Genomic DNA, 26,526 nt, shown 5'->3' with positions numbered 1-26,526 from the left:
AGGTTTAGTACATTTGATTTTTTCTTGAATTTAGCATGGACCATATTGCTGTCTTTCATGGGCCTCTCAATGTGGCTGGGTCCCACAAAGCTTTCCCCATCATCCCCTCTTGTGAGTAGCCTTGCCCCTTGAAAGAGAGATGCGTACCTGTGGTGGTAAAATCTTCTGCTATGAAATGATAAGACCCTTCAAGTTCCTCATCATTTGTCACTGACATCATTTTTGTAAACAGATGTGACAACATTTCAATGATAAGCAACTTTTTTTAAAGGCTTGTTCAAAATCAAAAGGACTATAATGCATTGAAACAACATTAATGTAAGACATTAGATTGTTGTAATTTTCAAGTCTTGCAGATTATTCACAAAGTATTCTGGGAGAGTTGCCATAATGCTGGGTTTGGAGTGTGCCTCTCCATTTGTAGCACTGTTTACTCCTAGCACTTTGCCACCATTCCAACAAGACACCTTACCTCTAGATGTGAACCTGCACAATATACAGAAAGGGCTAGAAATAACCCTCAGGTTATTTTGGGACTGAGCCTTTTTAATTTCCCTTTTCTTTGTAGCTGTGCCATTATTATGAGTTGAGGAATAAAAGTATTTATCTGCCTGTGTGTCTCCCAGGCCACAACAAAGATCCAGGCATTCAGGGATGCCTTGGATGCTGCCATAGAATCTGTGTCTGTGGATGGTGAGAGCCTGGAAGGTAAGGAGCAGTTCATCTATCTTGGCAGCGTAATAACTGCAAGGCTGAGATCAACTGCAGACTTGGCCTCGCACATGGTGCCATGGGTTCACTGGGCAAAGCAGTGTGGTGCTCCTAATATTTGAGCATGCAGACGAAAGTCAGAGACTTTCTGTCCTTGGTCACCCTGGTCTTACTATACTCTTGTGAGGCCTGGAGGTGACGGCTAGAATCCTTTGTGACAACATTTTTGGCTATCATTGGCAAGACCGTGTGTCTAATGCTGGCGTGGTCAGGGATGGGAAGGGTCCTCTGCTGGATGCAGGAGCTGCAGCTGCACTTCTAAGGCCGCCTGAAATGTCAGAAGCACAGCAGAGTTGGACAAGAACTCATCCACGACCAGACCCACAATGTTCTTCTCATTCCTGTCAGCTTGCATTTAGATTAAAGCGCTTGCACACCTATTCAGAGAGTTGCCAGCTAGCTACAGTTACAGTTAGTAGTTTGAATTAGCATTTCTTCTTAATGTTTACGATATATGATCTCGAAATAATTCCAAAATAAGTATAAGTAAGTATAATTAAATTCTTGCTTGTTGTAGAGAGGTTGTATTGTCCGTTTTTATTTAAAACAGGTTTTAAAACATCTTGCAGCTTACAATGTAACCAGGTGCTTCTTGAGTACATAACTACATTCTTTTAGCTTTTATTTCAATCGGCGACTGTATGCTTTGTTTTTTTTGACTCCCTGTGTTCACTAGAGAAGCTCATAGCTGACAAAGTGACCTGCTTTGAATGAGCAGGTGTGTCAGAGCTCAGTCTCTTGTTCAAGGACACCAGGAGAGAGGACAACTCACTATTGACAGACTCACACTGGCTTTGGCAGGCAGTGAACTTTGTGTCACCGGACTGTCTATAAGCAGGAGGCCTTATACAGCTTTAAACTGAGGCAAGGACACTGTTATAAAGTCTCAGCTCACAAACTCAGGCATGTTTTGCAGGTTCATGTCAGAGGAATGGTCCCAATTCTTGTTATAATAGATGGGATGGGTGATGTCTTAGGGGTACGTGGCAGAGGCATACTCCAAACCTGTTGTTAATCAGTCTCTCTCTTCAGGCTATTCCTGATTATAGCTTTTTGGTCCCCATATAAATGGACTGCACAGGTTCAATCCAGCCTGCGCCTCCTTTACCACATGTCTCTCCCCCACTCTCTCATCCCTGTTACTGACTTTATCCACTGTCCTCCTCTCTCATAACAAAGGCATAAAAAGCCAAAAATAGATCTTTTAAAAGCCTCCTCAAACTTTTCAACTTTTTACCTATTTTTTTCCAAAACCCTTGATAAAGTTGTCGCTCAGCATCTTCTTCAAGTGGTAGAAGGTCATCATGCCTTTGATAAATTTCAATCTGGTTTCCATCAAAAATATAGCAATGAATCTGCTTTCCTTAAAGTTTCTAATGCAGGCTGATAAAAGTGAATTTTCTATTTCAGCTGCCTTTAACACTATTAATCTGCAATTCTAATCAACCGCTTGGGTTGGCTTCAGGGGTACAGCTCTAAAATGGTTTGCCTCCTACCTGTCTGACAGATATTTTATGTACATTGGTTATTTAAGATCTTCTGCTCCCTTGTTCTGTGGAGTCCCACAAGGGTCAAGACCTATTTTCAATCTGTATGTTACCCCCGGTGACTTGTTCCAGTGTACCTGTAACACTTCCTACCACTGCTACGCTGATGACACACAGCTGTATTTTTCATTTAAACCTAATCACCTTAAAAATGTCTTCTGTTTTAACTGGATGTCTCAAAATGTTCTCAGCCTCATCCTAGATAAAACCAACATTCTTGTCATCGACCCTACTCATTTCCATAAGGGGGTCAGCCTTGACCCCTCGCCATCAATATCAAGTCCTCTGCTGAGAATCTTTGTGTGGTATTTAAACCAACATTTCAACTTTGATTTTCATATCACTTAGCTAGTTCAGTCCTGCTTCTTTCGGTTCAGAGACACCGCCAAAGTCATACCGAAATACTGATATTTTAATCTGTACCTAAATTTTTTACGGGTCACTTTACTCTTCATTACTCTTCCCTGGCATCACTCAGTCCTCTATTTCTCATCTTCACTCTGTACAAAATGCAGCACCTGGTTAACACATACTAGTCATCATTCTCATATTGCTGTGGTTCTTCCATCTCTTCCGTGGCTTTCAGATACTTTAAGGATCAGTTTCAACATTTTATTAATTGCATGCAAGATCCTGCATGGTCAGGCTCCTACTTATATAACTGAATTAGTGAGCCCTCACTGGCTCTGATCATCTATTTAGGGCCTTCTAACAGCCCCTTGCTCAAATTTTAAATCCTGAGGTGTGCATTTGTGATGGGAGCTCCTAAACTTTGGAACAGTCCTCCCCGTGACAAATCTGTGGTTTCTTTTAAAAAGCTACTAAAAAGTAAGCATTTTAGTAGATAGGTGTATAATATCTACCTAAGATGGCTGCTCAAGCATCAATAGAATAATGTTGTTTCAGTTCATTATGATCCTGAAATGTCAAACAGGCAATTAAAAAAACATTGGTTGTATTTGAAATATTCTCTAATGTCTCTTTTTTATGTAAATCCCACTGCAGACTGACAGTGGGAAGGGTCGTTGCATTTCACAGGGAAAGATTTTCCCACTTCTCTTTATGTTTCAAGGGCCATGGGGCAGACTTGCAAACAAGGACTAGAGGTAAAACTTAGAAATGGGGCTGAGCCAAAAAAGCTCCGCCAGCTGACGCCATTGCAGGTTTCAGCTGACAGTTTGTGGGCTTGAACGGTGTGTATGGAGACACGTACAGTGTGTGGTGGTTGTGCAGTAGCGCTGTCCAGATCATGTTTGTGAGGCGATAAGGGGGATCCCCGGCTGTGGGTGGAGCAATCCCCAGACTGATAAGTGCTGTCTGTGGAGCACTGATACTGAGGAGGAGGAGGGAGACCTGTACTGTCAGATGTCATCATTGTGCATCACTGAGGGCCTCTTTTCTGTACCCTAAAATCTGCTATTGTGAACTTGTGTCTGCGGAAAGTAATTCAGAAATCAGCTACAGTTTTGAGGTCATTTCCCCCAAGATTATTCCATTTTATGCTACTGTAACTTTTACCCAGCTATTTCAAAAGGCAATTATTGATCTTTCTACTCTTTTTATGTGCAAATTATACGATAGTCCTTATTATTTTGTTGCAGATAATTAATATCTTAGTATCTTAAAAATGAAAGTAATCTGAATAGCTTTTTGATCACTGATTAAGCAAAACATTGGAAGAAACAGTAATCAACTTTTTCTGTTTTTTCATTTATGTATTTGACAGACCGAACAATGAGTTTATTAACCCCAAAAATAATCAACTGTGCATATCAATAAATATAGCTAATGTTGCTTAAATCTCTCATATTCCAAAAAATGCCCAATAATCATTCATGGTGTGCAGTCTCAGCCTCATAAAGACACTGCCACGGGCCTTTCTCTTTGTTCATTGTGTACCTCAGCATCAACATGAGCGTGTGCACTCTCACACTTTCAATTCAAGCTGTTTGAGGTGCATCATTCAAAAGTCACTGGTTTCGTCGTGTTCTGCAGTTCATAGGTGTTCCCCTCCCCCTGTGAGGTGAGATAAGAGAGCTATGCTGCACACAGATAGAGCTATCTGAGCGGGTACCCTTCAAACCGCCATTCCACACAAAGACGCACAGACACGCTGCAGGGTGACAGTTGAGCAAAGCGACATGCACAAAATGGAGATTATGAGAGGCACAGGAGCCTGTGTACAGGGCCTGGAGGAAAGCTTATACAGGAAAGATTTCTGTATGAAAAATATACCTTTAACACATTTTCAATAACAAAATTCAACAATTTCTGATAACTGAAAATGAGAAACTACCTGACATTGGGTGCTTTAAACTTGTTTTTTACTGCCACAGTAACAAAACAGCTATCAGTATAATCTGATTTTTATTGGTATCTTATCAAAGCTAATTTTTTGGGTATCATTGTAACCCAAATACAAATAACCCCAATTCCAAAAAAGTTGGGGCACTGTGTAAAATGTAATTAAAAAAGAATTCAATAATTTGCAAATATCATAAACCTATATTTTTTTCAGAATAGAACATAAACAGCATATCAAACTGAAACTAGAACCATTTAGAGAGGTAGAGTCTCTCAGAAGTAAAGCTGGACAGAGGCTCACCACTCTGAAAAACTGTGTCTAAAAATTGTGGAACAACTTCAGAAAAATATTCCTCAATGTAAAATTGTGAAGACTTTGAAAACTCTGTAGTCTACAGTCCATAAGATCTTCTCTAGATTCAGGGAATCTGGAGAAATCTCTAAACACAAGTGGTCAAGGCTGCTCATCATCTACGGGCCCTCAGGTGGCACTGCATAAAAAACAGGATTCTGTACTTGAAATCTCTGCATGAGCTCAGGGACACTTACACAATTGGCCATGCCTTCCAGAAATGCAAGTTAAGCTGTATGAGAAGCAATATGTGAACAGGATTCAGAAACAGCACTGTCTTCTCTGGGCCAAAGCTAATTTCAAATGGTCTGAGGCATAATGGAAAACTGTTCTGTGGTCAGACAATCTTTTTTTTTTAAATTTGGAGCGGACGGTTCAAAAGCCTGCATCTCTGATGGTATGAGGTTGCATTAGTGAGTAATGGTGTGGGTCGCTTCTGGAAAGGCACTATTAATGCTGAAAAGTATATAGAGGTTTTAGGGCAACATATGCTCCCATCCAGACAATGTCTCTGCCTTGCATATTTCTGCAATACAATGCTAGACCACAGACCACATCCATCACAACAGCACGACTCAGAAGAGTCCGGCTGGTGAGCTGACCTACCTGCAGTCCAAACCTTTCACCAATAGAAAATATTTTGCACATCATAAAACAAAAAATCCAGCAAAGAAGATCCTGGACTGGAGAGCATCTAGAATCCTACATCAGACAAGAATGGGACAACATTCCTCTCCCAAAACTCCAGCAAGTGTTCACCTCACTTCCGAGGCATTTACAGACTGTTGAAAGAGGAGGGGGTACTACACATTGGTATTGTTGTCACGTACCAACTTTTTTGAAATGTGTTTGCCATCAAATTCCAAACGAGCTCAAATTTTCATGGAATGGTACAATGTCTCAGTTTCACCATCTGATTTGTTGTTTATGTTTTATTGTGAGTAAATATGGCTTTATGAGATTTGACCATCATTGCATTGTCTTTAGTTAAATTTTGCACAGAGCCGGATGTCTCTTTTAAAGCAAAAATTCCATTTTTGCATGCTGTGGTGTCACAAAATCCTTTACACCCACAGTCAGTGTTTTTTCTAAAAGAGATTAAGATGATCTGAGAGAAACTTCACTCCTGAAAACCTTCACAAACATTCTGTATAATGAAGGTCAAACCTCCAATTGACAAAAATGAGCAAAAACATTTTTAAATGTGCAGGTCTTTGAATGTCTTTGTCCTCTGCGGTTATGTTCTCATGTCTGGTATGATTTTATTATTAATGAAAGTCTCGCTGTCCCTGGTGTATGCGCTGAACCCGAGTTAATCATCATAATCAGTCATAATACCACCTCCACTGTCTGTCTCTCCCCTCTGTTTCAGACCTCCTCCACTGTTCAAGGTCCATCCTGCCGTTTCATCCCCTCCGCTCATTTCCCTAAACACCCCGGACCACCTGAGGACGCCTGCTGCCGTCCCCTTGCCCACTTGCCAAGCTGGCTACCGCCATGACTTCCACCACAGACTTTGACAATGCGGAGATCACGCAGCAGTACAGCCACATCAACACCCGCTTCGACCTCTCAGACGAGGAGCTCGACAATGACAACAGCTCAGCCCGGCTGTTTGAACGCTCGCGCATCAAGGCCCTCGCAGGTGAGTGCATGCATAGTAAACAGGCCGTGTCCTCTCAGAGGTATGTGTGGGACAGATTTCTGAGTTGACTGTCTTTTTTAGAGCGTGGGAGAGCAAGAATGAAGAGCTATAATGAGCCTCTGTTTGACATTCACTGACCTTCACATAGTTATGGTCAAAAAAAGATCACATCAGATTACTCCTCACTCCAGATGTCACACTTAGAGAGTTCTGCAGGTGCATTGTGAGTGTTTTTGATGTGTTTATATTCCTCATGGTGCCCCCCCCCCCCACAACTAAGCTCTGACACTGCTCCGCACCCTCTGAAAGTAGCAGAGATCACTTGCACATTCCCTGAATGTCCACTGTCTGACTGTTCTGGACAGCTGCCCTGCCTGTCTGTCTGCCATAGCACACATCTCTGGCATTTCTAGCTAAGCGGGCAGGCTGTCGTCCACCTGTGGGGCGGTTGCTGTTAGGGGTTTTTAAATAGCGGTGTTGGTGAGTTGGGAGGAAGTGTAATAGAAAGGGGGAGCTGAGGGTCACACTGTGTTTATTTCTGTAAAGCTGTAGACACAAGAGAGGTCAAACACAAGGTGGTCAAACATGGAGTCAACTCTCTGGAGGAGATACTGAAATGATAGCAGAAGTTTTGTTCAAAAAGTTTTGTACAAGTGAGGATATAATATCTGAATTAACAAACACAAAACGGTACGGTCGGTGACAAGGTAAAATGATCTCTTATTAGGGGAAATACTGATGTCTGTTGACGAAGGGGTAAATAATACACAGTACTGTGCAGAACTTTTAAGTATGTTTGGCCCAAAAAATTAGGCTGAAGAAAGGTGTAGATGTAGCAAATAAGATGACACAACCCCAGCTGTGCTCTAGATATCCTTGCACATTGCCAGGGGCATGGCCAAGATAAGCAATTGAAAAAATATCAAAGTCTACACCTTTAGGGCAAAGTAAGGGGTGAATGTGGCAAGTTAGTATGCCGTTTAGGTGGATAGTGGGATTGCCATGAGCCCTCAGTCATGCTATGGATGTCCAAAGGGCCTGAAAACTGCCAGCAGCAAGACATGTGTAGCACATCTGGCCCCATGATAAATCATTAGCATCCTACATGCCTACAACTTATGTACGGCACTGTATACAGAAAAATTGTCATGCTGGATTTTTACAAAATATTTTTGTTTGTTTTTTGCCTTCATTTTGAGAGGACAGCTGAAGAGAGACAGCAAACATGGGTAGAGAGAGTAGGGGTAAGATATGCACCAGCTGCTGGAGTTTTAGGAGAGGAATGTTGTCCCATTCTTGTCTGATGTAGGCTGGAAGAGTGGCACGAATGAAAAACAGCTGCAGGTGGATTTTGCAACCAATTAGGTGAATTGGTCACAGTAACATGACTGGGTATAAAAGGAGCATTTTGAGCTTGTATAGCATTTTCTAGTTGTCTGACAACTCAAAGGTCACTACATCTAAACGCAATTACATTCCAGCGATGAAGCTGTGGGAGCAAACTGGGGTTAAGTGTCTTGCCCAACAACACATCAACATGTGATTGCAGGAGCTTGGATCGAACTCACAACCTTCAAGTACATACTGAGCCACAGTCACACCATTTTAGAGGGGCACAGCCTCTAAGAAATAAAGATGTGCAGAGGTTCACTCATTTTCTGAAAAATGTTAACTAAAAGTTTTGGAGCAATTTAATTAAAATGTTCCTTAATGTGAAACTGCAAAGACTTTGAATATTCAACCATCTACTGTCCATGATATCACCAAAGATTCAGAGAATCTGGAGAATTTTCTCTGAGCAAGGGACAAGGCTGAAGGTCAAAACTGGATGATTATATAAAAGGAAAAATCCAGCAAAGAAGAGGCAGGTCTGTTAAGCTAGAATCCTACATCACACAAGAATGGGACAGCATTCCTCTCCCAAAACTCCAGCAGCTGGTCTCCTCACTTTCCAGATGTTTACATTGAAGAGAGGATGCAACACAATAGTAAACATGGCCCTGTCCCAACTTTTTTGAGATGTGTTGCTGCCATCAAATTCCAAATGAGCTAATATTTTTGATGAAATGGTAAAATGTAACAATTTAAACATCGTATGTGTACGTTATCTTCTATTGTGAATTAGATATTGGTTTGACCATCATTGAATTCTGTTTATAGTTACATTTTACACATTGTCCCAACTTTTTTGGCACAGTTAAGGCCTATTTGAATATTTCCTAACAGCCACAGTTCCAAGCAGCACTGATTCCTTAAAACTGTATATATGTGGTCTGATTTTAATGGTTGTCTTTTGTTCATGGTTTATTCTTCAAGACAAACACAGTTGCAATTGTATAGCGGCAGTTTTTTTGCACTCGATGCCTAACAAAAATAACTTCCTGGAGCAAAACGAGTCCAGTTTTTAGCTCGACATCTAGGTGGGCGAAATATTTAAAGATGTGTCCAGACGGTTTATCCAGCAGCGCTCTCACCACTTTACTTGCTGCATCTTTTCTGTCTCTTTAAGTGATGAAGGCTTCTGTGTGGGTGTTTGTGATATTGTGTTAGAGTGCTTCTGCACCGATGTTTCTGTAATGCAATCAGTGTTTCCTGTCAGAGAGGGAGGGAGGGAGAGAGAGTGTGTAAAGGGAGAGCTGGGGATGAGAGAGGCTCTGAAAGATGTCCGCTGCTGATTTACAGCTTGTGAAGTCAGAAATATTCACTCAGCATGCCTTCGAGCACATACGCAACATATCTGATATCCAGCCATTTACATAAAGCTAAATACATAAAGCTAAATAAAGACTCATTACATTGAGCTGAAGAGCTTTATGTCCTGGTGTTGGCAGAGGAAATCACAACTGTGCCAGTCCTACATTTCCTATTCAATGATGTCACGACTGTGTGGGAGTGCCTGGCGGAGGGAGGAGTTGTGGGAGCACGTGGATGTATTGAAACATATTGTATGCATGGATGGTGCTAGAGAAACCACTCTGAACTGTACCGAAGGCTGCCTGAGTCCTTGTGCCGCCTGAGAGTGGAAGCAGAGCATCATCACGGCAGCAGCGGCAAGGGGAGAGTGAGAAAGGAAGAAGAGGAAGGGAGGGAGGGAGGGAGGAAGTGAGCACGAGAGGGATCTGAAAAGGAGGACAGAGAGCCAAGAGACAGAGAGGAGGAGAGACGTGGAGTGCCAAGCTCCGGGCTGTGTTGCTCTCGTTGTTGTTATTGTTGTTGTTGTTGTTTCGGGTGGGGGTGGGGGGGGTCAAGATGAGCAGCCCATGCCTGCTGCGCGCCGCCCCGATCAGCCAACCTGGGCTCAGAGAGGTCAAGCTCAGCCTGAAGGCCAGCAGCAGGGAGACCACAGTCATCCGGAGCAGCACCAAGGAGACTTCCAACCGGACTTATGCAGAGAGAGACCCCCCTGTTCGGGTTGGGATGAGCAGCAGCAGGAGCAGGAGCACTCCACCGGTGCACCGAGCACAGAAACCTGAAATCAGGAAGCCTACAAGGGGGACCAGCATTAGTGGAGGGAAGCATCATGAACCAGAACACCACCCGGAGAAAAACGGCACCCTCCTGCACATCCCGCTCAGCGTGGCGCCCGTGGGACTCTCCCCTTTCTCCTCATCCTCCTCTTCATCCTCTTCCTGTACCCCTAGACGTCAGAGGCCCTCTCACCCTCACCCTCCCCCTGCCCTCCACTCCTCTTCCTCGTCCTCTTCGGCAAAAAGTATGAAGAGGGCGCGCTGGCTGAGTTACAGCACCTCCAACATCTGCTTCAACTCCATCCTGGACGGACGCTTCAGGCAGCTGCAAGGTACAAGGTGGAGGAGTTGTGTGCATGTTTGTGTTTGTTCGAGAGGGAGTTGGCCTTCCTCTGCTGCCTCACTGATGAAACTCTTTTTTAAATCAATACCCCTCCCTTCCCCAACTTGTGTTTACGTTCAGGTGTGGAAGGGATCACAGGGAGGTCGGGCTGTGATGTAGAGCAGTGAGAGTTTTGTTTGTCATCCTCTTGTGAAAAGTGGAAAAATGCAGCGTTACAGGACGTTAAAGCGTCACTTGCTCTTTTATTAAATGTATAGGGTTGTAATTTATTTATTTTGAGGAAGCTGTGGCTCTGCCCCAATTGTTCACTGACTTACCTTTGAATAATTCATGGGCAAACCCCTAAAAAGGTTGTGATGGTTTCCCTCCAAAGCAATTCAAAGCTGGGAAGTGTTATGCACCCTTACATGCCCTATTTTTCTTTAGATAACAAACTTATTCATCTTTTAACCTCCTTAGCCTCTGTGTGAGTATTACATTTAAAAAATTGACAAATAATGTCATTTTGCCTCCTTTTCCCCTTAATGATTGCGTTAGTGATGTTAAAAATGAATAGTTTTCTGTCGGTTTAACTTCTCCCGGCCTGTGTTATTAACGTTTTAAAGAGAGAGGTTTGCCGTCACTGTGGATTTTTGTTAGCTTGCACTATGCTGTCCAACTCCCTGATGACAGGAGTGCATTAGTGAGAGGAAGAAAATGGAGGAGACGAAGCTGGAACAGAGAGGGAAACATGCCTTTTTTTTTTTTTTTTTTTTTTTTTTTTTACCTCCTGCATCTGCTAGATTTCAAGTATCGACTGGCTCCGAAGACTGCAGAGGCAACTGATACGTGAAGCAGTAAACTTTTGAGGCTTTCTCACAAATCAGGGAGGTCATACTCGGCCAAGTGTATTGATCGCCCCGTTGGATTTCATCAAATTTCATCAACTTTTTCTCACGAGTCATTAGGGAGTTCTAATGAAGACTGCAGGAGAATCAAGTTGTACAGAGCAACAATAACATAAACAGAGGTCGAAATAATGAAATACAGGGAGAAAGGGAACTGTCTTCCATTTGAATGTATTGATTTAAACCATTAATCTTTTTTCTCCTCTTTCACTGATCGTCCAATTTGTGTTTCTCTGTTTTTTCAGCTAGTGGCATTGAATTCAGTGCTCTGTAGGAGCCTATTTAGGCAGCTTGATTTTAGGGTTTGATGTAATAAACAATCATAGAACATCACCATACACTGCCTATGGAAACTATTCACCCTCTTGGATGTTTTACACTTTTATTGATTTTATAAATCAGTCATGGTCCATATAATTTGGCTTCTTTATGGGTTTTTTGTACAGAAAAGTTCCAAAAAACTTTTTTTTTATGTCAAATTGAAAACAGATTTCTACAAAGTAATGTCAATTTAACAAAAATATGTAAGTTAAAATAAGAGACTGTGTAAATATTCCCTCTCTTTTAAAGTGACTGACCTAATTCAACAGAGGTCCGGCCAATTGTTGCTAGTGTTTTCACTATTAGTGAAATGGGGATCACCTGAGTGTGAATGTGTCTCAAGTGATCGTAGTATAAAGGCACATGTGTCTGAAAGGTCTAGTCACTGGTTAATAAGTATTCCTGGCTACCATTACACCATGAAGACAAAGACACACTTTAAGCAACTCAGAGAAAAAGTTACTGAAAAGTATAAGTCAGGGGATGAATGAAAAAATCAAGGCAATGTACATCTCCCAGGGTTCAGTTAATTCCATCGTCAAGGAATGAAAATATGGCACATGTGTAAGTCTGTGTAAATCAGGCTGTCCTCACAAACTGAGTGACCGTGCAAGAAGGAGACTAGTGAGAGAGGCCACCAAGACACCTATGACTGCTCTGATGGAGTTACAAGCTTCAGCAGCTGAGATGGGAGAGATTCTGCATACAACAACTGTTGGCCAGGTTCTTCACCAGTCAAAGCTTTATGGGAAAGAGTGTTGAAGAAAACTCAGATTAAATCTGGACTAGAGTTCACGGGGAGGCATACATGGACTGCATGGTCAAGTGGTATGTTCTGGCCATCAGATGAGATGCTTTGTTTGGTGGACACCAACCACTGCACACCACCACAAACACACAATCCCTACTGTGAAGCACGATTGGCAGCATCATCCTGTGGGGATGCTTCTCGGGTAAGAAATTAAGGGGGTGAATACTTTTTATAGGCAGTGTACACACAATATATAGTAATGGAAAAACGTAAAACTTGACGTAAATAATCTATTGATAGTTTCTTTCTTTGCATACTTTGTCCTTACCAAATCCCTCTGTTTACATTACCTTGACAGCCAACAGATTTGCTGGTGATTTTGGTGTGCTATGCTAGTTGCAGCCTACTGTTCTCATAATTTACATTAAGAAATAACGGTCAAATTAGAGCCCAATCTTGTGACAACTGACTGTCATTGATATAGTTTATCAACAACAATATTTACCTCTACTATTAAACTCTAATGCAAATCAAAAGGTAAATGCTTACAGGATATTTGTGTAAAGTAACTGATTTTTAAGCAGATTATTTACAGTGCTGTGAAAAAATATTTGCCTGCTGAGGGATTTTGGCCAACTCTGTTTTGCAGAATTGTTTTAATTCAGCCACATTGGAGGGTTAAATCTACATTAGATTTAAGTCCAGACTTTGACCAGGCCACTCCAAAACCTTTGTTGTCTTTTTAGCCATTCAGAGGTGGACTTGCTGGTGTGTTCTGGATCATTGTCCTGTGTGACCCAAGTGAGCTTGACCTTGAGGTCATGAACTGATGGCTGGAAACTCTCCTTCAGGATTTTCTAGTAGAGAACAGAATACGTGGCTCTATCAATTACGGCAAGTGGTCCAGGTCCTGAGGCAGCAAAGCAGCCCCAGACCATCACACTACCACCACGTTTGACTGCTGGTATGATGGTCTCTTTACGAAATGCTGTTAGTTTTAAAACCAGATGCAACATGCTGCACACCCTCCAAAAAGTTCAACTTTTGTCTTGTTAGCTCACAGAAAATCTTGCCCAGAAGTCTTGGGGATCATCAAGATGTTTTTTGTCAAATGTGAGACGAGCCTTTGTGTAACTTTTTGGTCAGCAGTGGTTTTGACCTTGGAGCTCTCCCATAGGTGCCATTTTTGCCCAGTGTCTTGATTGTTGAATCATGAACACTGAGCTAAATTGAGTCAAGTGAGGCCTGCAGATCTTAAGATGTTTTTCTTGGTTCTTTTGTGACCTGCTGAGTGAGTCATTGATGTGCTCTTGGAGCACTTTTCATATGCTGAACACTCCTGGGAAGGTTTACAACTGTTCAAAGTTTTCTTCGTTTGTGGATAATAGCTCTCACACTGGTTTGCCTGAGACCCAAAGCCTTATAGATGTCAATGACTTTATTTCCCATCGGTTCTTGAATTTTTTTAGATGGGGCCATAATTTGTTATCTTTAAGCCTTCTTCACTTTGTCAGAAAGGTTCTATTTAAACAATTTCTGGATTTAACAGGTCTGGTAGTTATCAGACCAGGGTGTGGCTATAGAAATTGAACTCAGCTTTCCAAAAGTGTGATTAATCACGGTCAATTCATGATTTAGCAAGGGGGAAATTACTTTTTCACTAAGGGGCCAGGTTTTGAATGAAATCATCATTTACAAACTGCATTTTGTATTTAGTTGAGTTATCTTTGTCTAATATTCAAATTGAAAATTTCATAGCAAATTCTTTGAAGCATTTGAAGCAAATTACTTAAACATCAGTGGACATTCTTGACAGGATTTAAAATTCTAACAGCAGAAATCTTCACTATGTTAGTAGGAAGCCAAAATGTAATATCCTCATATGTACATACAGGGTCTTAAAGGATAGAGGATAACGGATAAAGCAAAATAGTTTTAAAATGCAAAGTAGATGAATTTCAGATGCCATGATTATATTTAGCAATTGTAAGATTATTTAATCTTTTGACAGCCCTAGTTACAAGGTGTAGAAAAGTTGAATTTTCAGCCAAGAGCAGCTAAAGTAGAGCCTGGAGCAGACGGTTCACAACCCAATATTCCGCCATTAGTCTTAGTTTTTAGTTCCTTTTGATGCTAAATGAAGTATTGTTATCATGCCCAGATCATTGCCAGATTTCACAATGCTTTCTCTGCCAAAAAAAATACATAGAGCTATTTTGAAGTTGTAATGTAACTCCCCAGAATTTATTAGGACTTTCTCTTCAAAGTACCAGGAAACATCGACTCACTGTAATGTGCACTAATGTGATTATAATCAATTGTTGAATGTGTCCATTTGGCAAAAATATCAGACGGATCATGTCACACTAGGGGTAGGACAATTCATCGATTTAATAATGTATTGTCCTCATTTCCTCGTTACTATAATCAAATAGCTGGTGCCAAATATTGATTTCTGGGTTTATGTCTATGCCTATTTGACTCACTGCGTCACTACTCTGTGACTCCTCGCTGTGATGCTTATTACATGAATGAGGAAACATCAGCAGATTTTCATAAACCAATGAAGAATTTGGCAGCAGATAAAAGAAGAAGTCAGCAGGACAATGCCAGACAGCTGAGAAAAACATAAAAAAACCAAGTGTCATATGAGGTGAAAGTGACTCCAAGATATAGTGAATTAACACTTTAAATTCCAGCACTGGTTTCTCAGTAATCTGATATTTAATATTATTAAGTTAATCAGGAATCATCTTGGTTCTTTTATGGTTGTCCTACAATATTCAGTTATTACAGAATCACTCAATCTTCTATGTTTTATATCTTGTCTTCCTACATCTTAATGTATCATCTCATGTATCATGTGTCTTTTTGTATAATAGCATATTGTGCAGTGATATTAACCCTTGCATTCAATGTTATCATGATAATGGGCCACATAATATGCATGTTATCCTGTTGTATCATATCATGTTTTCGAGTGTTGTCTTATATTTCATCATATCCTGCTCTACCGTGTCCTGTTGTACAACCCCAATCCAAAAATTTGGGGCGCTGTGTAAAATTTACATAAAAACAGAATGCAATGATATGCAAATCTCATAAACCAATATGGTATTAACAAGAGAACACAACAACAAATACGTTGAAGCTGAGATGTTTTACCATTGCATGAAAAATATTTGCCCATTTTGAATTTGATTTACAGCAACACATCTCAAAAAAGTAGGGACAGGGCAACAGAGAAGTTAATGAAAACAGCTAGAGGGGCATTTTGCAATCAATTCAGTTAATTGGCAACAGGTCAGTAACATGACTGAGTATAAAATGAGCATTTAAGAGAGGCAGAGTCTCTCAGAAGTAAAGATGGGAAGAGGTTCGTCAATTTTTGAAAAACTGTGTCCAAAAATTGAGGAACAATTTTTTAAAAATGTTCCTCACTGTAAAATTGGAAGACTTTGAATATCTCACCACCCACAGTAGGCTACATAAAATCATCAAAAGATTCATAGAAACTGGAGAAATCTCTGTGCACAAGGGACAAGGCAGAAGATCACTACTGGATGCTGGTGCTCTTCGGGCCCTCAGGCAGCACTGCATTAAAAACAGGCATGATACTAGGTTTGAAATCCCTGCATGAGCTCAGGAACACTTTCAGAAACCATTGTCTGTCAACACAGTTCACCATGACACCCGCAAATGCAAGTTAAAGCTGTGTAATTCAAAGAAAAAGCTGTATGTGAACACAATCCACAAATGCCGCAATCTTCCCAGGGCCATCATTTCAAAAAATGGAAAACTGTTCTGTGGTCAGATGAATCAAAGTCATCTGACCAAAGTTTCCAGTTTCAACATCTGATATGTTGAATAAAGTATGGGTTTATGAGATGACCATTGCATACTGTTTTTTATTGACATTTACACAGTGCTCCAACTTTTTTGGAAGGGGATTGTATTATATCATATCATCTCAGAAGTAGCCCTTCAATTCCAGCCCCTAACCCTAACTCCAAATATGTCCTGAGGAAGTTCACTGACCAGAGGAGGTATTTAGTCTAAAGTATTTGAGAGCTAGATTTACAAATACACAGTATCATGACTGAAGGACTGGTAACTCTGGTGTTGCCATGACTCAGGCATGTATGACCACTCGACCAAATCCGTCAGGAACTGACTGTGGGAAAAGTTGGATCAGGCTGTAAACAGGGAAAATCCATCAGTATGAATAAGTCATGGGGCCTTTGCTGGAGTCAAAGAGTGGATGAGAGATTACAGAGTAAAAGCATGTGAAACAGAGGAATGTTTAGTAAAGCTTGTCCTGATACACAGCAGGAAGAGGCCATGAAGTTGCAGAGAGGACTATCCCAGTATCACATGAACCGTTCATGTCTAGTCAGTAAGGAAAAGTGTGTCAGACAGGGAAAAGTCAGATACTGTTCATGACTGCTGCGCTTTGTAAAAGATATTTAATTCATGCCAAAAGACAGTATGACCATGCAGCTTCTGTTGCAGCACCATTAAGTACAATAAAACATACTGTATAGTGAAGTTGTGGGTAGGGCACTGTTTGAATTATTGCTTATACTTTCCCATTTATGAGCTCAACCTTAATGTGCAAGCTTCGTTTATGTAAAAAAGTCAAACTTCTTTTATACTGAGTTCTAAGAAAGTCATACAGTGAGTCAATTAGAAATGCTGGCTTGCTTTCATATATCAATTTAGAAATCAGTGGATAAGGGGCAATGGTTGTCTGGTGGTAATGTCTGAATGCCTCATGTACAGAGGCCACTGTCCCCCAGTTGCCAACCCTATCTACCATCCTTGTCCTGTGAAATAATACTATAAAAGCATGAAGATCATTGTTTAAAAAAACACTGGAAACAAATCCTGCCTGTACACACACTTTAAACTTGAATTTGCTGCTTTTGGAGAAAAAAAGCATTTATGACATAAAAGCAGATTCTGATTCTGATCTTTTAACAACAGTCTGTAAATATCTGGAAAGTTAGGAGACCAGGCACTGGAGTTTTGGGAGAGGAATGTTGTCTCATTCTTGTCTGATGTAGGATTCTAGCTGCTCAGTAGCCCTGAGTCTTCTTTTAGGATTTTTCATTTTATGATGCACCAAATGCATTCAGTTGATCTGGACTGCAGGCAGGCCAGTTCAGCACTCAGACTCTTTGATAGTAAAGCCATGCTGTTGAGATGGATGTGGTTTAGCATTGTCTTACTGAAATAGTCAAGGCCTTTCCTGAAAGAGACATCTGGATGGGAGCATATGTTGCTTTAAAACCTCTGTCTACTTTTCAGCATTGATAGTGCCTTTCCAGATGTGTAAGCTGCCCACACCATAGGCACTAATGCAACCCCATACATCAGAGATGCAGGCTTTTGAGCTGTGCTCTGATAACAAGCTGGATGGTCCCTCTCCTCTCTGTTCTGCAGGACACTGTGTCCGTGGTTTCCACAAAGAATATGAAATTTTGATTCATCTGACCACAGCAGTTTTTTCCATTTTGCCTCTGTCCATTTTAAATGAGCTTTGGCCCAGAGAAGACAGCAGTGTTTCTGGATCCTGTTTACATATTGCTTCTTCCTTGTATGATACACCTTTAACTTGCATGTGTGGATGGCACAGCCATCTCTGGAAGTGTTCCTGAGCCCATAATGTGATTTCCAGGAAAATATTGCATGTTTTTAATGCTTTCCTGGCCTTGTCCTTGTCTCTTGTGCCCGGAGATCTCTCCAGGTTCTCTGAATATTTGATAATATTATGTACTGTAGATGGTGGAATTTTCAAGGTCTTCATTTAAAAGTTGTGCAAGTTGTTCTTAGTCCCCCTCCCATTTTGATTTCTGCTTCCGCCGCGTATATGGCACGACCCTTCTTATGACGTAATCAAGCACACTTGCTAGCCTGTTCCAAATGTGTGTTCAAAAATGACCAGGGAGGACTCTAACCTCGTCTTCAAGAGACCTGACTCAGGAGGGTCCTTTCCACAGGAGAAGGATTCTGGTCTTTGAGAAACAGCTAAAGAATAAACGTCACACAGCCACCATTCTTTGCTGCTGCAGGGGGTCCTTTGGTTCTTCTTCACCACTCTAAAAATGATAGCTCATGCATGCAGTGTTTTATGGCAGCGAAGAAATAATTGATTTCTGTTAACATTTAGCATGGTTTAACAAAGCAAAACATAAAGTCAAACCAAACGGTATCAGATCAGTGCATAAACTTCTTGCTGACAGGGACGTAGCTAGGGATTTTTGGTCCCCAGAAAGAATATTACACAGGGCCTCTTTAACTGGCTAGGCAAGCAACAAATGTTCGACATTTTAACAAATATCTATGCATTTAAATGTATTTCTGAACCATAATTTTCCAATGTATGAGCAATATTTTTACCATGGTTAAATTAGATTTACTTGCATTATTTTGCAGCACTGGACTACACCATTTGGACATTTTTAAGGAAGGAGAAGGGCTTGCTGATGCTTGCCGATACCAATACCTGCATTTCAATCTAATATGTCCAGTAGTTTCCATCGCTGTTAACGTTTGACAACTTAAGATAGATACTGCTGTTTAACTGATGCTAGAGATACATATTCAAGTTGTTACTACAGAATGTGTGAGTCAGTTCCTTTGTGATCCTTATCCTAGTCAAGTTGCTTTATTTTTGGCTATCTGGTTCAAAAAGATCTTGTATATCAAAGGAAAATTTAATGAATCCTTATTATGTAAGATGCACAGTCAAGCTTCAAAGATGCTTGAATATAGTACATGTCATGCAGCATGTTATCAGGACATCTATTGGAAAACAAGCGGAACAGGAGCATGTGAATTTTCAGGCAATAATCAAAATGATGTGTCTTTAAAAATAAAGCTCAGTGACATTAATGTAAGCTCTTATGTCGGGATCTCTGCTTTGGAAGGCGATTTCAAGGTGATTTTTAATGGGAATCTGTTCACCATGTGTATTATTCACTGTCTAATAAGATCAAATATGCAGTTTAATCAATCTAAACAAGCATGAACAATGTGAGAAAAGACACAGTCTTATGTGAATGCTCCCCAGAAAGGCCAGTTTCACTGGAATGCCGTATCAGCAATCACTTGGATTGCATGATTATATTGATTTGATTTTCTGCTCAGTGGTGGAAAACCTCCTCTGTAATTTAGGGAGTTTTTAGACTAATGCTGAGGGCTTTGTTCAGCAGCGAGTGCACAGAGGCTTGATGTCATATTGAGCTTGTAGAACGACTCATCTAGAGACGCCTCAACGGGATACACGTATGCAACAGCCCTACTTTCTCCTCCCACTCCTCCTCCCTTTACTTCTGCTGTCCCATGCTTAACCAAATGCCCAGGAGCATCAGTGTGCACGACATCACGCACATCGAATGCTCAGTTATTGTCCTCTTGTTGCCTCTGTACTGCAGCTCCCCAAATAGTTCAGAAAGTGTCCTTTTTTTCACATTGAGCTGTCTTGTTGGTGTTTTATTCTTTTTTTATGATGTGGCAGTCTGTGCTTAACCGGTCCTGACGTTGATTTAGAGCTCTGAGAAATTTGCATGTTTTAATTGCCATGACTTTTTCATGGCGGGTTTATACGTGTTGATGAAGTGGAGCCGTGCGTGCTGTTGTTCTGCTGAGGAGAGCAGAATGAAGCATGATTTATTTACTGAACTCTGCACCATGTGTTTTACATACAATAACTTGGTGTATTCTCTTTGATGATACTGAGAGTGGAGGTAGCGTCTCATTTTTTGGAGCTTACTGGGTCATTGTTAGCAGTCTGACGAAAATGTAGGTGATAAATCTTGCTCTATTTTCTTGGTCTCTGTAGATTAAACCATGCTACATCTCTCAATCCCCTGCCTCTTTTTCTTCTCCTGTATCTGATTTATTGTTAACCTTTAAGTCTCTTTAACATCTTCTCTTTGCTTTCTATCCTCCCTCTTCTCTCTCTGCTCCCTTCTCCTCATCTGTTCTTTGCTTGTTCTCGACAGCCTCAGGGTCTAAATCATTCATTGCAGAAGTCATTAAGGATGCAGTCCTTTGCACTCATAGTTTGCAGTCATATTTGGGTTCAGGAATAAACAGGGCAAACTGTAGCAGAGCAAAAGGGGGAAGTCACGTGTCCAAGGATGGGACAGCAGAAAGGGAAGACGTCTCATCACCAGAGGCTGACCTGATAAACTTTAGACAGCGGCGTGTGTGTGAATATACAAGATGTCTGAGTGCGTGTATCTACTGGGAGTTGACGGAGCGTTCAAGGTACTTAAGTGGGTTTGCATCATCCTTCTTTCATTCTTGCTCAGCGTTATGAAAACTCTTTACCTGGACTGAGGGTTTCAGTCAAAACCTAAACTGCATATGAAACTAGAAAAACACTCGCAGAGCGCAGACCTCTGCCATTAGCCGTGATCCGGATCACTCACAAAATCTAATCAGTTCTTCCTTATGCCATTTCTGACATTCCCTGAAAATGTCATTAAAATCCGTCCATAAGTTTTTGAGTTATGTTGCTATCAAACAAACTAACAAACAACCTAACTAACAAGCCCTGCCGGTCACATAACCTCCTTGGCGGAGGTAATTATTTTTATCACAAAATTATTATTTTGTTTGCTAAATCACAGGAAACAGCTGAGATAGCGCCCAGAAAAGTTTATAGTTCAGAGAGGGCATTCATTCATACATCATAGTTTCCTTTGTTATCCTGTGGAAGTTAATTACAGTTGCTTTGTTGAGATCTCAACTTATGTTTACTCGGGATAACAACACTGGTTCTTTGTGCTAATTATCTTGAGATAGCAACATGTAAGGATTGAGATCTCATGAAAAGAACATGACACTGCTCTTTATCCCAGGAAAATATCGTCCTGTGCTTAAGTTTTAGGCATGTAGGGCACTAAGGCTTCATCACAGGGCCTGATGTGCCCAACTCAACTTAGCTCTCATGTGGAGTTTTTTTTGCAAACTCAATTTGAGCTTTTATGTGTTTTGCACTTTGGAGAGACTTCCGTCTAGCCACTTTGCCATAAAACCCAGATCAGTGGAGGGCTGCAGTGATCGTTGTCCTCCTGGAAATTTGTCCCATCTCCACACAGGATCTCTGGAGCTCATTGAGAGTGACGATCTGGTTCTTGGTCATCTCTCGTACTAAGACTCTTCTCCCCAGTCATTCAGTCTGGCTCTTAGAAGAGTCCTGGTTGTGCCGAACTTCTTCCATTTGAGAATTATGAAGGCCACTGTGCTCTTGGGAACCTTCAGTGCAGCAGAGATTTTTTGCAGCATTTTAGCAACAATCCTGTCTCTGAGCTCTGCAGGCAGTTCCTTTTCCTAATCACGTCCAGTCAATTTACCACAGGTGGACTCTGCTCAAGGTGTAGAAACGTCTCAGGAATTATTGAGAGAAATGGGAGGAGCCTATGCTAAATTTGAAGTGTTTTTGCAAAGGGTCTTAATATGCTAATGTGATTTTAGTTTCTTGTTTTTCATGAATTTGCAAAAAAAAAAAAAAAAGAAAAAAAATGTTTTAACTTTGTCATTATGGGGTACTAAATGTAGAGTAATGAGAATAAGAGTGATTTTTTTTTTTTACTGTTGCATCAAGCTGAAACATAAAAAATTGAACAAAAAATCTGCCTGAAAGCACGGTGTGTTCTAACGGTTTTCTCAAAGAAAAAAATTAAAATTGATACTGATTATTGACAGTGATGTATCACTTTTTATTTGTGTGGGCCTTGAGGCGGCTCAGCTCTTCTCAGATGCAGGTAGAAAGGGGTTCCAAGAAGGAAAGGCTGGGAACCACTGATCTAAATGATACTGCCAAGCCCTCTAATTAGGGATGAAAAATACTGGATTTTTCCTGAGATTTGATCTGCCAACATTAACAAAATTATTTTAACCAATATGGATTCTGATTTTTAAGTGTAGTTCAGACCTTAAACTTAAATCCTTTAAACACCCCTTAAAGTTTAAGGAATTGGGATGAATGACAAAAAGGATTTCAGATGATGGAGGTCTACTGGTCCAGTTTAAAACTCCACAAACTTATTTGTGGTGCAGTCGATATTGTATATATATTATAATCAGTTGGGTAATGAAAATTTAAGAAATCTAAATTTGAAGAAACCCTTACAGAAATTTTTGTAAGATTGTGTTTGCAAATGAGCCGCAGTCTGGGTCTCGTAGAATAGGTACTCTGTGAAATGTCTACAAGAATATCAACCAAGTCCAAGCCCACAAGGAAGCACTGACAGTTTGATTTGTTTGTGAAATGTCCTGCTCAGTGCACATCATGGTTAGAGTGATTATACAAGTATATTTAGAGTATTATATATGCTCAGTTAAAACAGATGCCGTCACAAGCATACACCCACACACCTCCTCGTCCTCACTCAAAGTCACCATCCCCACAAACTAAATAAACAAAGTATAGAACATTTGGTGGAGCTGACATATGGTCCCATCAAAATTGGTTTTATTTTTGCCGCTGAGTGGGAGGCACATCTGCCGAACACTGAGATGTGATTTCAAGTGTGAGCCCAGCAAGATGTGTCACCATGTGGGCAGCTCTCTCCCTCCCAAATAAAACCCTCTCTAAGTCTGACTCGATGCATCTCTCAGTCGCCATTCCTGAGTTTTCGGCTAAAACTGTAGTCGGGGAGTTTTAGCATAATACTGAACACCTACACTTCAGTATGCAGAGAGCCTGCCTGTGTTTACTTTTTGTTTCATGTGATGTTGTTATGCAGCTCCAGCTCTCTGTCTGATCTGCTGGAAGGAGGATGAGGAGACATGGAGGCTTAAAGTAAAGCTTCTCTCTGGGGAGTTGAGTTTTGTGAGGTGGTGTTTGCAGCAGGTCTATCTATGAAAATTCATGAGTTAGTAGTGATTATGTTTTTTTTTTTTCTTTTTCTTAATACAAGCAAAGCAGGAGTGACTGGTGATGACTCCTGCTTCAATAGCCAAGCAAAAAAGCTACCAATTTGAAGAATTTTAAGCATTTTTACTTGGAGATAGAATGTACATTTACATGCATAGTTAAGCTGACGGCCTCTGCTACAGATGACAAGATGTACTTACTCTGTGTTTACTTTTGGTACAACTGAGATGAAAATCAAACCTAAGTTATATGGGCAAAAGTATCTGGCCTAGCCATGAAGAACTCAAGAACCTAGCCATGCAGTCTCCATTTGCAAAAATTCACGATACTAAATGGGTCGTTCTGAAGAGCTCAGTGACTTCAAGAGGTTTTGTGCTTTTAGTTATTTATTTTATTGGGTATTTTCAAAAATCTGATATCGTAAATCTCTACAGAGGAAGGAAGTTTTTTTTTCTTGTCTTTTTTGTAGATATTTGGAGTTGGGCCCAGGATAATCAAAACACTATCAGTAATATTTGGTCAAAGTGTTTGTTTAGAATCAGGTTCAGTCCGAAATTTAAACAGTTAATTGTTGGGCCATGCATAACTTTCTGTTGAAGTTCTACAGAAATGATAATAGTATAGGATTTTTATAGCATTATCCTCTGAGGTTATCATCCCGTCATCGCCCCATCAGTCCAGCAGTTTTTCTTCAATCCTCCTGACAAATAGACCAACAAAACATAACCTTCTGAACCAACGCTAATTTGTAGTTATTTGACTTGTGCAGATCTTTTAACTCTGCTTCGTTTGAGTGTAACCCCGTTTGACACCGCAGTGATAAAGTGTCAGAGCGAGGCTGTTCTCTGCTGGCAGGGCTGCACTGAGACGAGGTCAACCATGTCTTCATCTTATTGAAGTTTTAGTCATGGACATGGACCCCCTTGGCAAGAGATGCTTTCTGAACTGACAGTTTCTTGTAAAAAAACTCGCAGAGTGAGTGAAAAAGTAGGACTGTCCAAATTGTTTTTGCTCCATATAAGAGTGCCAGCCAAGTCCTATCCATGGATTTTTCTTCTTTATATTAGAGGCTAACATTTAGATTAAAATAAATTTAAAATGAGGAAGCAATTAAAAAGTTTATAAGTTGGGCATTATAATACTAGGCAAACTACAGAATACTCAGAGGGGCTGGCCTCAGTATATGCTCCAACTTGGGACAATGATAAATTCATCTTGCTGAACGTAATCGTAGAAGGTGATGTCAGTCAGGTTCAAGACACAGGACTTGATTGGTCATCCACTAAACAATCTACTGCAGCTAAGCCAGCAAGTGCCATTAAATTTCATGCTAACCAAAGCTACAGTAGGAACTCTCATTTTGTGTTGATTCGGGGTTCTAGGGAACCACAGTGAGAGCCATTATCCACAAATAGAGAAAACTTGGAACAGTAGTGAAGCTTCTCAAGTAGTGACTCAAAGAGCAAATCAGTGGCTCATGGGGATCACAAAAGAACCCAGAACAACAACTAAAGAGCTAAAGGCCTTACTTGACTTAGTTCAGGCCAGTATTTATGATTCAACAATAAGAAAGAGACTGGGCAAAAATGGCATCCATGGGAGAGATCCAAAGCCAAAATCACTGCTGACCAAGAAGAGCACCCCCTTAATAAATGAAATTATCAACAAAAAAATGCATTTTGTATTTACTCAGGATATCTTTGTCTTATGCTAAAATTTGTTTGATGATCTAAAACATTTTAATGTGACATATAAGCAAAAAAAAAAAAAAGAAATCAGGAAGGGGGAAAATACTTTTCACAGCACTGTAACACGCTGTGCACACAAACCGTGTGGAAGTTGGTCTCTAGAGACATTATTATTGATTTCAATCTGTTTCATAACCAGCTAAAAACTTTTCATTGGAGCTTTAAGTGAATAAACTTTATTAAATTATCTTATCTGTAAGCATGGTTTCTGCCTGAGTCAAATTGTAAAGTTATTATTGTCAAAGGCAGTTCTTTAAGACGACAACAACTTCCATGATTCCATTGTTTTGATCATATTTTTCATCAAACACTGACGCTCTTCAATAAAAAATGACTTTCATCTCATGTTTTCTTTAATGGGTTCCTTCAGCGTTTTGTATGGTGAGCTGTCATGTTCTGAATACAACATCTGTGCAGATGGCTTTCAGGCTGGATCTAATGCAGCAGAGCACTACAGACAGGCACCAAATAGCCTCTCATCAGCTAAAGTTTAAACTGAGTACTTCAGTTTAGAAACAAAAACAGCACATTCAGTTTTAAAATACCATGCATGCATGTAGGATAGGTTTGAGGCCTTTTACATGTGTTAGCAAAGGGGCCTGTTGCTTCATAATCCATCCTAGTATATTATATAAGAAAAAATACCACTTCTTTTTTGCACTTTTTCTGCAAAAATGTAAACAAAATCTATTTTGGTTTGTGTAATGATATTAGTCTTATCTGATACCAGCTGAAATTTCTTTGGATGGTCTCTATGCTTTTGTAGATCATAAAGATGCATGAGCGTTACTTTCTCCCTGTTTCATTTTTTCCTGTTCAAAACTCCTCATAGTATCTTTCATTCAAACCTTGAGTAGAACACTTGATCCCCACTAGCCCCGGTAAAGCTGCTCTATAGATATAAAGTTCATTAATTACTCATGGAGCTCATGTTCTTCCTTTACTCTCTGTTCCCATCAGATGAGCGTGAGGCGGTTCAGAAGAAGACCTTCACTAAATGGGTCAACTCCATCCTGTCCCGGGTCGGCTGCCGTATTTCCGACCTCTACCTGGACCTGCGAGACGGACGCATGCTCATCAAATTGCTGGAGGTGTTGTCCGGAGAACGACTGGTGAGAATCCTCCTACTTTTTTTGATATTATTCCCTTTTCTTGTAGTCTTGCTCTTAAAATTCTCCCCCTCTGTATGATCTGTGTAAAGCCAAAACCCACCAAAGGCCGAATGCGTATCCACTGTTTGGAGAATGTGGACAAGGCGCTTCAGTTCCTCAAAGAGCAGAGGGTCCACCTGGAGAACATGGGCTCCCATGACATTGTCGACGGCAATCATCGCCTCATCCTCGGCCTCATTTGGACTATCATTCTTCGCTTCCAGGTAAATTCAACTACACTGAAAACTCTTTTTTTTTTTTTTTTTTTACCTTGACTTTGCTTTTGTGTTTTTTAACCCGTCAACACATGTTAGATTTTGTTTAGTTTAGTTTAAAAGTATTAGC

At 40.6% G+C, this 26,526-nt stretch overlaps 1 protein-coding gene across 7 annotated transcripts in view; it reads left to right on the top strand.

Moving 5' to 3' along the window:
• Window positions 1-26,526, top strand: part of sptb (spectrin, beta, erythrocytic) — a 72,653-nt gene that overhangs the window by 4,414 nt on the left and 41,713 nt on the right. For 5 of the 7 annotated variants that reach the window (XM_041813557.1, XM_041813556.1, XM_041813558.1 and 2 more), the window contains 3 exons: window positions 6,347-6,619; window positions 25,991-26,142; window positions 26,232-26,405. In XM_041813557.1, coding sequence (XP_041669491.1) covers window positions 6,472-6,619; window positions 25,991-26,142; window positions 26,232-26,405 — 474 coding nt within the window. In that variant the 5' untranslated portion in view covers window positions 6,347-6,471. Of the gene's footprint in view, window positions 1-626; window positions 709-6,346; window positions 6,620-9,853; window positions 10,419-25,990; window positions 26,143-26,231; window positions 26,406-26,526 lie in introns of those variants that run through there. The other 2 variants (XM_041813559.1, XM_041813562.1) reach the window with 2 other exon arrangements.

The sequence above is a fragment of the Cheilinus undulatus genome, linkage group 18 (assembly GCF_018320785.1).
Source record: "Cheilinus undulatus linkage group 18, ASM1832078v1, whole genome shotgun sequence".
Lineage (NCBI taxonomy): Eukaryota > Metazoa > Chordata > Actinopteri > Labriformes > Labridae > Cheilinus > Cheilinus undulatus.
This window is presented reverse-complemented; position numbering and strand designations above follow the sequence as displayed.